This window comes from Phalangium opilio, unplaced genomic scaffold (genome assembly GCF_054372755.1).
Source record: "Phalangium opilio isolate 3A_F unplaced genomic scaffold, DU_Popi_V2 ptg000082l_1, whole genome shotgun sequence".
Lineage (NCBI taxonomy): Eukaryota > Metazoa > Arthropoda > Arachnida > Opiliones > Phalangiidae > Phalangium > Phalangium opilio.
The window spans coordinates 3,967,724-3,984,910 of NW_028324189.1; the positions used below are offsets into that span (position 1 = coordinate 3,967,724).

The window sequence follows — 17,187 nt, forward strand, 5'->3', positions numbered from 1 at the left end:
ATACAGACTTTTAGAGGAATGGCTTCACAATCTCGGCTACAGTAATTCCGACGGACGATTCAATTTTAGACTTTTCGAAAGTAAAAGATTTACTACAGATTCGAATTCTAAAGAGATTAAAACTATAATGAAAATGTACGCTGAAATTGAAGTTTCAAATGGGGTTTTGGTTAAATTTAGTCCTGAATTGGCTAAATTATTACGGTTTAAAAGTAAAGAGGATAATGAGGGTTGGGTCGTATTTCGGGGGATAGTTAGGTCTGATGAATTACCGCATGTTGAGGACATGGAACCGGGGGTAATTATAGACTCCGAAACGTCATTAATTTGCGAAACGCAGAAAATTTCCCACATAGACGAATCTCTCGAACTCAATATCACACCCGGCTACTATGTTAGTATAGAAGAGATTTATAACTCCATGATCCAGGTAATTCCCCGTGAATTTAGAAATAAAGTAACAATATCTAAATCGTATGATGGGAAAACACGGATAGCTACTAGCGAACCCGTCTCTATAAAATTCCCCGAATCACACCCTAATTTGGCGTACATTTTAGGTTTCAGTTCAGATCAGATTAACGTGAAACTCGAAGGTCTAATTCGATCAAACCGGGTACACGATGTACGATCCGGTATTCAAAATTTCCTAATTTACTCATCTCTAGTCGAAGAAAGCCTGTACGCTTCAACAATGGCTCCAATTTTACGGACCGTCCCCATCCCGCGAAATCTCGAAAGAGAGGAGGTTTTAGTGAAAAGTTATGATTTCCCCGATTATTATCCCTTAAAATGTAATTCTTTCGAAGCTATAGAAATCAATATTAGAACTAGTTACGGTGACTTTCTAAAATTCTTAAAGGGCAAAACCATTCTCAAACTCCACATAAGAAAAAAACCTTCCTCTTGAATATAAAAAGGCTTGTCTTCCCATAAACCTATTTAATTCATGAATGACTCATAGTGTGTTCGGTACATAAAAATCGTAATGGATTCTAGCGACAATCCTTATATAATATACTTTTCACGATACCATAATAGTAACAACCAGACTGGGGGAGATTTGCCATATTTTAGTTCCGTACCGTATTATCAACACGGTGGTTCGTTCGGTTCGGTTTTTCGATCACTATTTTCATTTTTAAAACCCATATACAAACCTATTGGTCGAGTTTTAAAAAATGAGGCGCTACGTGCTACTTCGAATGTGTTAGGGGATTTGGCTGAGGGCGCTAATTTCAAAGAAGCCGCTGTTAAACGATTGAAAGAATCAGGGATGAATGTTATAAATAATCTTCAATCCGGGAAGGGCGTATATAAAAGAAAAAAAAAACGTCGTAGCACCACATCTAATCCTAAGAGAAAAAGAACCAGACGTCTTCCAGACTACTTGGATTAAAAAACAAAAATGGCCAATAATACCACGTTACTCATGAGCTCGCTCGATTTTTTTTCCGAACCGGCTACAAATAATTGTTTGGACGCGAGTGAATGCGTTTTAATAAAACCATTGAGTAATTCATTTACCGCCGGAGTTCCGTTAGAATTCTTCGTTCATGGTTCAGCCGATCATTATCTAAAATTAGATGATACTTTATTATCAGTAAGCTTTAAGGTAGTTAAAGCCGACGGCGATAACCTTCCTAACGATGCTAAAGTGGTTACTGTTAACAATTGTCTATCCGCTTTATTTTCTAATTTAGATGTAGCCTTGAATGAGGTCAGTTTGAGTAGTGGTCTACCGACGTATAGTTATAAAGGGTATATAACAGATCATCTCAATTTCAATAGAGAAACCAAACGAACTCAAATGTCGACTAGATTATATACACATGAAAATGAAGGTTTAGATATTGACAACCTTTTTAACTCTACCACCTCAAACGGTTTAAAAAGGAGAATGCAAACTATATCTCAGTCGAAAATTGTAACTGTCTTCGGTCCAATTTACCATGAACTGTTCAATATGAATAAAGCCCTATTAAATGGGGTTTCGCTTCGATTAAAATTTAATCGAAACCCCGATGAGTTTGTTTTAATGACACCCTCAACCAATAACGATCAATATAAAATCGAAATTGTAGATAGTAGTCTATATGTTAAAAAATGGAAATTAAACCCCGATTTGGTTCTCGGACACATGTTAACGTTAGAACATAGACCGGCTGTCTATAACCTAAACCGCAGTGAGGTCAAATTTTTCACTCTACCTCAGGGGACTATCGAAACGTACAGAGACATGGTGTATAATGGTACCCTACCCAACAGATTAATTGTCGCAATGTGTAAGTCCACTAATTTTAATGGTAATATACACACCTCGCCTTACACATTCGAACATTTCGGTCTCACTCACTTAGAGTGTATAATAGATACTCGTCGGTATCCTTCCCCCGCATTTACCCCGAACTTCGCTGAGAAAAGATATCATAGAGAATATCTCAGCTTATTCACGGGATCTAATAATTATAATATTAATTCCGGATCGAATATAACATATGACGAATACGTTAGTGGAAATTCATTTTTCGTCATCCCTCTAACCGCCGATGAACTAGGGGGTTTGGAACATTTAGAGCCGATTAAGACAGGATCTTTACAGTTACTTTTAAAATTTAAAGCGGCTTTAACTGACAATATAACAGTCATTTTATTTTCCGAATTCGAATCAACATTGAAAATATCCAGGGACAGAGGTATTACGTATAATTAGACAACCCCTCATAACTGAGGAAAGAAAATGGATACCCTGCAGCTAGAATCTATTCTTTCCAAAATTTGCGGTAGAAAATTTTACGGGGTTTTCCCTTCCAATTTCATCGCTAAAAAAAGGAAAGGTGATTACTATATAGTTTTTAACAATCAAACGAGTGATCAGCCTGGACAACATTGGATTAGCTTGGGTGTCAAAGCTAATAAAAAAGGGGGAAAAGCGATTTTTTTTGATAGTTTTGGGTTAGGACCCGAATCGTACAATTTGAAAATACATCATCTAGCGCGTCAGTTTCAAATACAAAATAAACAAATTCAAGACTTTAGATCTTCAACATGCGGACTATACTCAATTGATTTCATTCATAAAATGCACAAAGGGTGGAGTCTGAAACGGATTATTAAATCCTATACAACATATCCTGTTTTAAACGATATTCTAGTTTGTTATTACGTTTATAAAATACTAAAAAGTTTTAAATGTTTTAAAAAAAATACCGTAAAGCGTCGTTGATTACTAGATTTTGTTATAAGAACCATCTACTCTATCGCTTCGAATTCATTCGGGAAAAATGCATTACATCGTTACATACACACGTTTTGAGGGGAGAAATGAATTCCAGTACATGGTAATCTATTGTCTTCAAATGCCATGTATGTTTACCATTTACTTCGAACATGAAACGAGTGAGAAAGGAAAAATTGCTCGAATAACGAAACAAAGACCTCCATTTGATGAGAAGATGATTCGGACGAGGGATTTTGAGTACCGAGACCAGGAAGAAATAATTGGAAAAATTATTCGCCCCGCAAGTACCATCATTCTCGAAAATATCAGAGATGGAGAAATTTTCAGTCGTTTGGGTCATGGACTTAATGCAACCATAGCTGAAACCCTCAAAATGCCCAGCCCGTCGCAACTTCTGGAGGAAAAGGCGAAATTGCACGTGGATAATTACTTACTTTGGGTGATGCGACAAATGAATGATATTAAAACCCCGGACAGCTTTTACCACGAACATTTATCTTTAGTTTTAAAGTAAAAACAAATTTGTAATTCATATTCCAAAATAAACAAATTTGATTGAAATATTTTTGTCTTTATTTAACACATTACAAGTTTTGCAGATAATTAATATTAAGTGGTACATAAAGTTTTTTTTTACCACTAACACCACCACCTCCCGATCTTTACATCATAAAAAAAAAAAAACGGGGGACGCTTTTTTATTCGATTCTCGTATGAATTTAAATTCGTTATTTTCCAGTTGAGCCGAAACCGTTCATCCCTCTGGCGGTCATTTCAAGAGACTTGAGGGAAGAAAATAAGGTTATACTACAATATAAAGTTGTTTTGAAAACGCGTAGTTTTACCTCACATACTAACAAAACAGGGGACACAATAACTTCACAAATGAGTTGAGCAATACGATCTCCCTTCTCAACGATAAACATCTCGTTTGAATGATTAAATAAGATAACCCCAACGTTACCAGTATAATCTCGATCTATAACTCCACCTCCGATGGAAATTGAGTTTTTCAACGCTAAACCCGAACGTCCGGCTGAAAAATTTAATTAACTTTAAAAATACACCCCTTTTTAGGATGATGGTTCGGGAATTAAAACCATACCAATGCGGACGTAGCAATTTGAAGGAGCACGTATTTGAAGATCTGTTTCTATCAACATAGTTGATTGAGCAGGAATTTCATAATTTCGAGGAGAATACAAATCAAGTCCGGCTGAATTTGCAGACCCTCTAGTTGGAATAATCGCTTCTTGAGAGAGCTTAACAACTTCCAACGTATTCATTTCAACGTTTGTAGTGTAAATACAAATTTTCCCATTTTCTCGAGTAAGATGGTATTTATACATAATCGCGAGATAAATTTTCTTATGTCTTGTATTCCCAGAGGGGTTTTTTCTTTTTAAATCACATCCCCTCTTCCTCTAATACTTTAAAAAATAATCTACATTTTAGTTTTTATAGACCAGGAAATCGAACTGTCCAGACACAACATATTCGACTAATTTTTTACCACTAACACCACCTCCTGATCTTTACGTCGTAAAAAAAAATTCTTTTTAAATCACATCCCCTCCCCCTCTAATACTTTAAAAAGTAACCTACATTTTAGTTTTTATAGACCAGGAAATCAAACGTGTCCATTTTACACCCCCCCCCCCCCCGATCTTTACGTCATAAAAACGGGGGCGTCATAGAAAATACATAGTATGGGTTCCCTAAGGGTTCCATATGGGTTCCATATGGGTTCCCTAAGGGTTCCATATGGGTTCCATATGGGAACCCTATGGGAAATAACATGGTGGTACTCTGGAAAACTCCATAGGTTTAACATGGTGGTTCTTGGGTTAGGACCCCCCTTTTCTCACTACTAATATTCGAGCTTCAAGTAGATAACACCTTACATAAAATTCAAAATAATCCCAAAAGCTAGGCTAGCTTTTCTCAGTTATAAAATTTTAATCTACAGGTGAAAAGACGGGTTTACCAAAATAGGAAGTACTTTTTAAAAGTATTTCTTTATCATATTGAGATGAAAAAAAATTGGAAAAAGGCTAGGTATGCATTGCTGATCAGATTATTGATAAAACTCTTAGGCTTAACATATGGAAAACTCGTCTAACAGAGAGAACTTGTATAGAACTTTACGGTGCAAATGAACTAATAAAACCCATCTTCCTTCGCATGGGAAGAAACAAGTTCAATGCCAGAGAAATATTTCAGATAACAGACAACACTATACTTTTGTTTTTTACTTTTTTTCTTATATATATTATATTTATATATATATTTAGTATTCGCATAGTTATACAGAGTGGTAGAGATCAAACTAAATGGCAATATTTTTTGTATGCAGTGAGACATCTCTTTAAAGTCAATTTTGTAATTTCTCGTTAAATTTTAATTGATAACTACTAGCGAAATCAATCAAAGGAGTCTGTAATAGGCCTTTTTGATGAAAAAAAGGGGTAGCTAATCCACAGTATTGGGACATACAAGGGAGTTGTTACATTGCCATCTATCTCCGAGCACTCTTATGATACAAAACGACTACAGCGAAAGGCGCCAAAAAGCAAGATGGAAACTCAGGTGTAGTTACATCGAAATGGTCTATACCTATTTGTTCCTTTTTCAGCATTGTAATTTTCAGCCAAATAAAATCTTTCCCACACTGTATATCTTATGAAAAAGGAGAACTATATAATCTAAACTTTGATTCTAGCTTTTGGCGAAATATGGGGCCAATAAGAGGGTTGTATATTCACCGGAATTATGCGTATATAGTTCGTTGACCGTCCGTCCGCCCCTACTGTTACACTACACGTCTCTTTCGATATTAGACTTAACTTGCTGCCTTAACCCCGCCACTAGAGATACCAACCTGGATATATTTTTGACATAAAACTTTAAAAAAATTACTACTTTATCCAAAAAATAAAAAACTTGTTCAATATTCTGAGGTATATTTGACAATATATATATATATTATTAAAACAATTGAGGTTTAAGACTTTGATCGGGTTTTTTTCAAGACAGTACTGATCAAAATTTAACTTAACTCTTTAAGGATATTCCAATGAAACCTGTCGTGAAATTCCGTTCTCATTCCACTTGCAAATGAATTATTTCAAGGTAAACAAATAAATTCACGAATATCTCGGCTGAAACCGGACATAAATCCCGTGCTGCCAAGTACTAACAAAAAATGGGTTATAAATACCATAAAGATAATGAGACCTTTTTTATTTATTTATTTGCTATTTGGATCGGCTTTTAATTTATATTATTAAAGGTTTATTTCTTTAAGTATAAAACAATGATTGCGTAATTGTGGGGGCTGGAACGCGGGTGTACAGCCGGTTTCTTCAGGTATACAGGGTGTTTTTGATAGGTCTGTGAGAATTTATGTGGGTGATGACATTTTACCGTCCTTTTCAAGTTATGATTGAAGCGTTTTACTTAATGACCCTTTAAATTTAATAAAGAAACGGGAAGATAATGGTAATTAAACATCCTTCAGAAACACCCTGCACAAGTTCGTCCCACTGCATTTTTAAACTGTATTACAACTTGTGAATTAATCTTAAAATTAATTGGGCCACAAAAGGGCAATTTCATGTTGATAAAATCCCGGTTATCCACAAGTACCATCAAATCTGACATTTAAACATTGTTCTTTACTCTTTAGGCAACAGATTCGAAACCCACTACCCTTCAATTACGAATAGTACCGAAGTAAAGGTTCTACTGTATATCTCGCCTTTTGAATCAAACCCCATAACGTTCCCAACAATTCACGCGTAAACCTCGATTAAAGCAATTAACATATTAAAAACAAAATGATAAAATCTGTTATTAAAACCAAAACCGGTTCCCACAAATCATTCATTTACTTATCCGCTGTAGGATAACCGCGAATTATAATCGTTGTTGTCCCGTTTGGAACCCGAAAGCCACGAAGAAAAGCGTTTTAATGAGCGTCTCGTGGCAAAGAGTGGGTGCTGTCTCAACTCCTGATTAGCGTGCAAAGGCATCTCTACCGCAACGCGCGATATGACATGGCCTCCAAACCAGTAACGCCTTCATTATTCGGGATAATTTTGTTTAATCTTCTAAGAGTCTCTGGCTCGAATCGAATTAACGACTAATTAAATGCAAGGTTAAAGATGCACGATTCCCAAATAAATTCGATCTCTTACGCGAGAAAAACAATGCACGATTCTCAAATAACAAATTAGGCTTAGCACCTCACGATTTTACAAATCATAAGTTCACGCGCCTTTGAACAATCTTTAATAGAATAGCACGTGTCTTTTCTTGCACCAAAGACTGCACCCTGATCTTGGCGCCTAAAAAGACTTACGAATTACCATGATTTGGTTCGTGCAGGGTCACGTGACGGACTAATTATCATAATACCTCTAACTCGAAGACAGTTCCAATTATAGCAACAAAAATAAACCCATTTTCGTTGAAAAGAACGTGGGATTTGAAAACTGGTACCCCCGAAATTGTTTTCCAGTTTTTCACAAACATAAAGTTATCCGAAAGATAGGATCTGTGTCAAACGGAGGTGTCGTACATAGCGGGTGGGTGTAGTCCAACTTTAAATGATATTTTGAAGTGGCACCCAAAATACCTTTGAAGACGTCTCTATTTTGTACAAGTACAGGTTTTGAACAATAACCAGGGCCGATGGGCGACACTCATCGTTAACCCTTGGCCCGTGTCACGAACGAGTCGAAAAATAGACACCATAGATGAAGGACTACTAAAGGACGGGCAGGTAAGCAATAGGGCCTACCCTACCTGTATGCAGGAAGAAATGCTTTAACGATTTCTCTTTGTTTATTTCTGTGGTGGCTTTTTATGACTAGTGACCGGAACGCGTGTTTCGTACGGATCTTTTAGTGAAGTTGATGAATTCTCACAGTGGCCCGAGCTATACTACCAAACCGCGACAGGAAAACCGAAATGATCAAAATATTTGTTTTTCCATCATGAAGGAAATAAATGATATAGTTTTGACTTTCAATTTGATTAGGGCCGAATAAACTTGGTAATTTAATTTAATAAACTACCTGTTCGTTTCCTGACCTCTCATAACTGATTTTCGTGTGCTGAAATGTTCCTATCTTAGAAATTCTCAGAGTATCACATCTCACAGTCACAGCACATCTTGCACATGGTTTTATTTTACAACGTTTTATTTTTTGTGTTGTTACGTACACACTTCTGAAGTTTAATTACAATACATTGTTTTCAGACTATGAGGATTGATACCATTCACAATAGGAGGTCAGGGTTCTTGGCGGACAGACTGCAGTACCAAGTAGCCTGACCTCCCGGTTGGTTTTTAAAGGCATCAATTCTCCTTGCCTGGAAACTATGTAATATTTACAGATTATATTATGGCCAACCCAAAATATTGCAATTGCAATCGAAACAAAACCCCAGGGTATCCTAATTAAAAATTAAATAAATAATTTTAAGGGTGGTACATGAACGTTAATTTAAAGAAATTTAAAAATCAATAAACTTCTAACCGCGCCGCTCTATACGGTCAAATCGTGTTTATATATCACGTCATAATTGAACACAATTGGGCGTATACTCTGAACGGAAAGCACGAAAACCGTTACAACATAAAAACTATAGAAAGAAAAACAATATTTTTAATCCCATTCAGCGAAAATTTAATTACATAGATAGGTATCTTAAAGGCCCGAAACGTTTTCGAGCCAAATTGACTATTGTTATTCGCCCTGTTTATAAGAATGCTGTTAAAGCCGATCATAAAACTATAAAGGAAGGTCATGGTTTCTTTTTTCTTTTTTCTTTCATCTAAAAAAATATCTAGAGAGAAATTCACGAATCTTGGTATAATATAAAAATTATAATTATCAAAAAATTCAACAAAAGTGTGAAATAAACTTAGATCAAAACTCTCGCTAAGAGAAATCGTGGCCCACCTCGGCTCGGGAAGCAGCAAGAAGTTTAAAAATTCTTTTTGTATTAAGGTTTGTATTTCTTTTTACCCCTGTCCTACTTTGAAAAACGTGTAACCCGGCCTTTTTGGTGTATCTATTGTCCGAGAGGATAGGCATTGCCTTCCTTGATAGGCTGGGCTTTCCCTTTATTAAAGGTTAAGTTACCTATTGCGTAAATGGAACACAACAAAGATAAGAACTGTAAGCTAAAATCGGCCATGGTTTCCCACACAAAACCATATTAGGCGCTGGCTTAACTATGAATGTTGTTTCATATCCACATGGTGCATTTGTCATTTGGTTATAGTTAGTAAACGCAGAAGTGGATAATAGATGAAGGGTGACACTATGCATCCTCTTAATACTTTAGTTAGGTAACATGATTCTTCCCAGGCTCATCCCCCTTTTTGTTTGGTCTTCTGCTCATCAAACTTCAGATGGACATCGCATCGTGCTAAGCTGAATTCTAGAACTGTTTAGTACAAAATCCTCAGAAATCAACGCACAAACCTTAATTGTCTTGAAGTGGGACTAAAATCCACATGCGAATGCGACTTGGAAAATAATTATGCGCTAATAGAGTAGTGATGAGGGAACTATTTATCGCGTATGTGATTCAGCTCCAAATGTAAAAGAAGAATTGGGAAGAATCATGTTACAACTAAACCCCCCCCCCTTGTGGTTGGAACACTTCTATCGAAGAGAAGTATTATATACTTCTAATAAACCTGATTATATTCTCACACCAACAAATTTTATGATCGATTGAAAAATTAGAAATTAGCGAAATGTGATTGATTAACAATTTACACGGGTATCCATCAGCAAGAAATATGACAACCTTTGTATCTATGTTATATAACGTAGTGTGGTTCTTACAGTACGAAAGACTTGGTTTACTTTGACAAGGAAACAATTGAATTTCATCAAGAATTGAAAGTGAATGGCCTAATTTAGTGTTCAATCAATTTTAAACGCATTTTGTTAAAGCGAATATAACCCTAGATGGAATGCCTTTAAGACCTATCATAAAGGTCTTTGGTATCCATCACTTTCAAAATAATTTAGCGGTGAGAACTGTGTTAAGATAAACGTATATACGCACATCAATATGATGGTTCCGGGTTTTAAAGCAGGTGAAAAATTTACATCACCCCTATCGTATGTATCGAAACCACGGGTGTACTCAAATTCACAGTTTAATATATTCACAAACGTCGAAATCTCTTTTAAAAGTTTAAATTTTTCAACGACTATTTTAAAATATATTGTTAATTTTCTTTTAAAATTCGCAGGTGCTCAAGGTATTCTACAATTATCTAAAATTTAAAATGACTATTAATATAAATTTAATTTGCTATACAAAGTAGTTTAATTTGAATTAAAGTTAAAACTAAGGCATATATAAGTAAAATATTCCATATTTTAAACTATATCTATATATTTTTAAATGTACTGAAAGACTAATTGCTTTTAAACTCTAATTTCCATGAGATGCGCTAATAAAACAATTATAAACACATCTTTAATTAAAAATTGCATAATTAATCTTTGTTAATTAAATATAATTAGGTATTAGAAACGTTTTAAGGGGTCAAGATCACAATTTCCAAATTATAAAAGAACATGAATAAGTTAAATTATTAGAACAATTACACGGTTAAAAATATGAATAAATTTTCCAAGTCATTATAACGACTAACTTCAAAATTCCAAGGATTCAAACCTTAATTACAGCACCGTCTAATCACTAAGGTAAATACTAACGTTGTGAATTCCCAAGGAGAGTTCTAACATAATTTGAAAGAAACAGCGATTAAAAAAGAAAAAAAATTGTCTGTAGAATTTTTCAAGGGAAAAATTTGCATACGAATCATTCAAAAAATTCAATCATACGTATTTTTAAGTATGGGGGATAAAAAAAACACATCCGAAAGAAAAAGTGTTTTGATGGAAAGATGATACCCCATCACTCACGAAAATGACCTTCACACGTTACTGAAGAACTCACAGATTGAAGCAAAGTTGCGTAAGGATAATTTTAATGTTTAAAATTTCCCGTTCTAAGTAATAATAGTGTGTAAGATTAAGATTGTCTCTCTAGAAGAAGTTAGAACCAAGGTCTCCTCGAATTATTGTCTATCACATTATAAATTACAAAAGGGAATTTTTTATTTTAGACATATGTTACGTAGCCTTCAGTTAAAAAATTTAGATTTAAGTTAGTTAATTAGTTAGCAACGGTATTGTTTCATTAATATTTAAGTGATAATGAAAGTAAGTTTAAATGTGGCTGAATTTGACCTTCAAAATCGCTCGTTATATCGGAGACCGACGAGAAAATTAAACATTGTATAACTTTCGTAATGTAGATATTTATACATACATATATAGTTTTAATTACAGATGGTTTATGCCGATCGTACAGTGTTACCAGGCGGTTGTTGAGTCGTCAAGAGACGGCGGAGAGTTCAGTTTGACTCGGTACTTGACTAACAGAGGGCCTGACAACACTGCAATGAAGCCCCATTAATGAAAACTATGGAGCTTCATTTTAAACAACATGTTAATTTGTTTTTGAACTGCAAAAGCAAAGACTTTTGTGGACAGAAGATACAATAAGCCCCAAAGAGAAGGTGAAATTCCAAGAAATCAACCTGAATGCTAAGAGAAAAGGGTTTTTTTCCACACAAAGCCTCTACTTGACTGCAAGATGGGACTTATTTACCTCAGTTTTATAGTCACCATTTAGTCTGACTAAGCAATTTTAAAATGTTGGCAATGCAACCAATTTTAAGGATAATTTATCTATGAACTGGCCATGAATCACACGCTCGCAACCCACTGCAATAAGTATTCTCATGAATCTATATAACTAGTTATATAGATTCATGGTATTCTTAAAATATTGTTTACTCATTTTAGACCAATTATCTATCGTGAAATTTCTACACAACAACTATAACCATTAAACATTAGGGTCAATAGTTACACCGAGTCATTCGTGATGAAATCATAAACCATAAGCGATCGTGCAATATACATTCTTCTATTTGAAAAACAAAAACTTCAAGCGTTCAACCTTACCTTACATAACAAAAAATATATATTTTTATAAATTCGAAAACTTACGCAAGTCTATATTTTCACTACAAAAATATATAAATTTACCTTAGACTATCGAGGTCTATCGGGCATATCAATTTTCCTTAACTTTCACATCCCAAAAGAAAACACTAAAAATTTACCGTTCTGTCCGCTCATTGTTTCGTGAAATAATTTTAATTTAATAGAAAATTGCACACGCCTTAACGATCAGCGATTACCTATTTCTCTATTTGATTTATAATATTGTATTCCTCCGCATTAGTTCCCTACCTACTATCAATTCAAGGTGCAGAAAAAACCATAACTCCTTACCTTGAGGAAAAAATTGTTCTTAATAATAAAAATTGAAAATTTCGTTATGTCCCAACAAAAATGTATTATTTTTAGATCAATATGAAATTTTACAAGGTAATATAAGGAACAATTTGTTAAGTTTGTGATGAAACACAAAAGGATTTGTGTATTTTTAGGGTTCACGCTTTATTTTAAAAGGAAAAAAACTTAAGTTGTTCCTATATTTATTACTACCTTATGTCGAAATTAAATATATGGCAATAAAATTCATCTAAACATAGTGACATTGTATGTTGGCAGTGAATAAATAAAGCTACGTTTAACCTACGCGGTGGAGTCGACCGAACTTTTAATTGGATTGTGATTTACGAATTCAACCTCCTATTCCAGTTAAGTTTTGATAAGAGAGATATTTAGCTCAAACCTACGAAAGTGAACAGTATTAATTTTCAGGTTCAAGGTTTATTTCTCAAATTTTCTGTATTTTTCAAAATTATCCGATGGTTAATGTACTTTCTTTATAAAAAAGAAAAGGGACATGGAAGTTCACACGTATAACCCAAATTTAAATCTAAAAGAGAAGTAAAACAAACTACCAAGCTTTTGATAAGAAACGAAATTACGGAGGATTTGTAATATTTTAATACCCACGCCTATATAAAACGTTACCAACTATGTTAGGAACTAATCTATTCATGAAAATGAAACAAGGGATTTTAAAATTTTAAGGAAAATGTACCTAATGTTAATCTAGGGATTTATAATATCTGGTATAAAATTTGACATAATTTTAATCATGCTAAAAATATACTTCAATAAATATCTTACTATTGTTTGTATAATAATAAATAGCTCTGATATTAAAACTATTTTAAAGTTTTAAGCTTAGTACGTGACAACGATACTAACGACTAAAAAAAATCAGTATTTTAAATTTCAGATCTACGAAACATTAAGTGTATAATTAATTAAAAAGAGGAAGACCCTACGCCCCTTTGTTTTCATCAGTAATTAGCAATTACCATCTTAGTGGATATTCATTAATTATTTCAGAATTAAATTTTTATTTTTCTATTTTGGAAGCCTCAAGGTCTATCTCCTAATTATTAATTTTGCATAATCTATAATACCTCATTACATTATAATTGATAATTACTGGTGAAATCAAAGGAATCTCGTTTATTACTAATTGTATTCATAGATCTACACTTAAGTATGCTTTTTACCTGCAAAATTTGTGTTTAAAACATTGACATTTAAGCCATGCTTCTCTACAAATTAAGATAATTTACATATAAATCATGTAACTCTACGAATTAAGATAATTTACATTTAAATACTTGGTAATTAAATTTAAGTCATGCAACTCTAAAATATTAACATCTTGTCACAGTCATTTAACTTGAACAGAACAAACCATTACGAATTAACTAATAAATAGCCTTTTTAAAAATATCTAAATCTTTAGGATATGAACTTCATTTACTTTTATATAAAAAACAGGTCTTAAGGAGTCGATGCGGATGGTTAACTCTTAGGATTTCTCTTTATAGTTTACCGTATATTTTGGCAAAAAGCGGAAAGATTTAGGGGTGGGTATTAAAAATTCGTTGGCCCCTTGCATGTATGTTTTTTTTCTTGAGATATTTTACCCCCATCAAGAAGCGATATCTAGTTTATTAGGGAGAAGGTATCAATTCGCCACATTTATAATCTAGCTTTATCTCCAGTCCAAACGCATAGTAGGTCCGGAGTTAATCCCCACCTCTAAATTACAACCAACATCTCATTGGTTCTTGAAAACTCATGTCAGCGCGACGCGAATGACGAAAATTACGTATTTTCCGACTGAGGAGAGGCGAAATAGCCCGGCCTCCTTTTACGTCCCCCCTTGTATTTTGAAAGGGGACTGGGACTATGGTACGCAAATACTTAGGCATCTTATACCTAATAAACTAGATATCACTTCTTGCCCCCATCATGAGGTATGCATGCACCGAGTGTTGCTTGTCGTTTTCTCGAATGCTTGCTTGAATATATTAAAGAATAATGGACTGAAAAAATATATAAACTTGATAAAAGTTAATGCCCAGTCACCCGGGTTTTCCGACTGGAGACTTTGGATACGAAGTCATTGTGCTGTATAATGTATGTTAGGCCAATATTATCGCATCATTGTGTTTACTATATAGTTTAATTTATTATTGTTCCTTGTGTTATGTTTATGTATAATCTAGGATAATTTATAAACAAACTTTACAGTTTACATAAATTTCGACATATAATTAACTTTTTTGTTATAAGGAGATTGGATTGATCAGATTTAGTGAATTGTAAAGTTTAACTCGTTAACTTGACCACTGGCCTCTATAATTTGGGATTATGTCAAACGGTGTCAAATTAACCCTTTTTTCGAATTAAAGGTGGTCTTTTCTTTCGCAACGACTCGAGTCTATTTTATCATGGAAACCTATTTAAGTAATGACTCGAATTCATGAAGCGTTTTTGTACGCTGTAATTTTAAGCGTTCTGTAAACACGCACGATATGGGTTATATTTAATTGAAAGGTCATTTAGTTTAGTTAATTATCTATATATTTAAACCTAAATTGAAGCTTTAAAGATGGTCCGTTAACTCGTCGCTATGTTAGCAATTTGAAATCAACATATAATTGCAGCAACTTGATGTTTTTGTATAGGAAAACAACTGTAGACAATTTTCGCCAATTTTCCATCACTTCATGAATAACTTAAAAAAAAATAATATTTTCAACTAAAGGGTTTTTTTCCCCAGTGTTGCCAGGTTGTTGTTGAGTCAACAGATTGCAGCGATAAAGGCTAGCAGTTCAGTTTGAATCAGAACTTGACCAATAATACCTTTCTAATTCTTTTATTGTGTGGTTTACATTTAAAAACATGGATTTTCCACGGGGTTTTTTTTTTTTTGAAAAATACAAAATAACAGACCAATTGAAGCAGCCACTGTAAAAACCAACAAACAACGCTATGACTGACAATTTTATTATTCAGAAAATCTGTTTACTTTCTCTATATATTTTCCGAGGGGCCAATCACTCATCAAAATAGGTGTATACAAGCTGTACCATTAACTCCACTAAACTGATAAAACAAGTAATATTTCAAATCCCTATAACCTTTACAGAGCTGAATGTGCACTTAACCCATAATGATGGGTGTACGTATAAAACATTCGGGAGTGATTAGCACCTCGGAGAGAGACGCAATTGGAAAATTCCCTTGAAAATAATAAATAATTTATAAATAAAATTCAAGGCAGTGTTTTTCTTTTCTTTTTTTTTTTTCATCTACATTTTTCTTATATTAATAAATAGCTGGTTTAATAAAATGATACGAAAAACCGATTGAAAGAAACTATAAATAAACGACGAGAAAAAAACCCTAGTCCTACAGAAGCGTCGAACCTGAACGTTCAGAAAAATCAGTCAGCGTGCTAAAAAAAAATCATTCAGACACATTTCTAACTGACAAGATGAGAAAAAAAAAATAAAAATACTTCCAACGTTATCGAGTTTTGCAAGGATTAAGACTAAGAAGTAATTGAATAGACACCAAAGGACAGATAGGAAGTAAGAGATCTTTTGACCAAAGGACAAGCAAGAGTGAACATGGCTTCAAAGAACTCTAGCTCGTTGTGATCTTTTTAAGTTCCTAACGTAACGGCACATATATCAAATTATTGAATCTTTGGAGAACGACTGAAGATAAAAAACTGGGTGTTGTGTAAAAGGAAATGCTTGTTAAGCAAAGTATTAAATGTATTAGAATTACTTCCTATTATATTATTTTGTAACGAGTAATTTTTGTCTCGTAAGTCAATAAGGTGTTAGATAAAATCTTAACTTATTGTTTAAAATATTTTCAGGGAAATTATTATTTTCTTGGTTTCAGTTATTTGTTTTATCAAAAAATTATCGAGGTGACACGTGTGATTCTTATTGCATCAAGTTTTCAGACTAGAATTATTCATAACAGTTACACCTCCTCGTGTAAATGGTATGAATCCTCCTAGTCTGAACAATATGTATATATTGTGTGCAGACAAGTGTTTCCAGTCATTTGTGAGTGAAATTCAATCACTAAAATTCGTAAGATAATTTTCACGGCCATACTAGTGGGATGAATGCAGAAGAAAAGCTGAAAACCACCAATATGGTTGCCAAAACCCTGGTAAATTAAGACTTAGGAGGGTGTGACGTACTACCCAGCCGACAGAAATTCGTGAAGATTCGTGTTCATCCCATTGTCAAATTGAAGTTCATGTATGACTAACAGCCCCCCCCCCCACTTTCACGAACTTTGTTATACAACGTAATCATGCACGTGACATTTTGAAATTATTTATTTTAAGTGAATAAAGTGGGTAGTTCATTTCGAGTTACCTTCCGTCGGTATAATCTAAAATTCATTTAAACCCCCTACATACATGCTTGAAAACTTAATTCAATTCTGGAAAAGGTTATTAACGATTAAATTTTTGAAGGGAACGCCCGACCAAAAAGGTACAGAAAACAC

At 34.0% G+C, this 17,187-nt stretch overlaps 2 protein-coding genes across 3 annotated transcripts in view; both read right to left on the minus strand.

The window, feature by feature from the left end:
- LOC149651011 (tyrosine kinase receptor Cad96Ca-like) overlaps positions 1-17,187 on the minus strand; it is a 46,653-nt gene that overhangs the window by 28,480 nt on the left and 986 nt on the right. The window lies entirely within an intron of this gene.
- On the minus strand, positions 3,792-5,108 carry LOC149651015 (uncharacterized). The gene is made up of 3 exons (XM_089847763.1): positions 4,347-5,108; positions 4,087-4,277; positions 3,792-4,023 (listed from the first exon to the last, which is right to left on the minus strand). Exons 1-3 carry the CDS (start codon positions 4,588-4,590, stop codon positions 3,970-3,972), a joined length of 489 nt encoding a protein of 162 aa, XP_089703889.1. The 5' UTR covers positions 4,591-5,108; the 3' UTR covers positions 3,792-3,969.

Coding starts and splice junctions, on each gene's coding strand:
- LOC149651015 (XM_089847763.1), bottom strand. CDS start 4,590: ATGTATAAATACCATCTTACTCGAGAAAATGGGAAAATTTGTATTTAC. Junction 4,278..4,346: donor AAATTGCTACGTCCGCATTG/GTATGGTTTTAA, acceptor TAAATTTTTCAG/CCGGACGTTCGGGTTTAGCG. Junction 4,024..4,086: donor CTGTTTTGTTAGTATGTGAG/GTAAAACTACGC, acceptor TCTTCCCTCAAG/TCTCTTGAAATGACCGCCAG.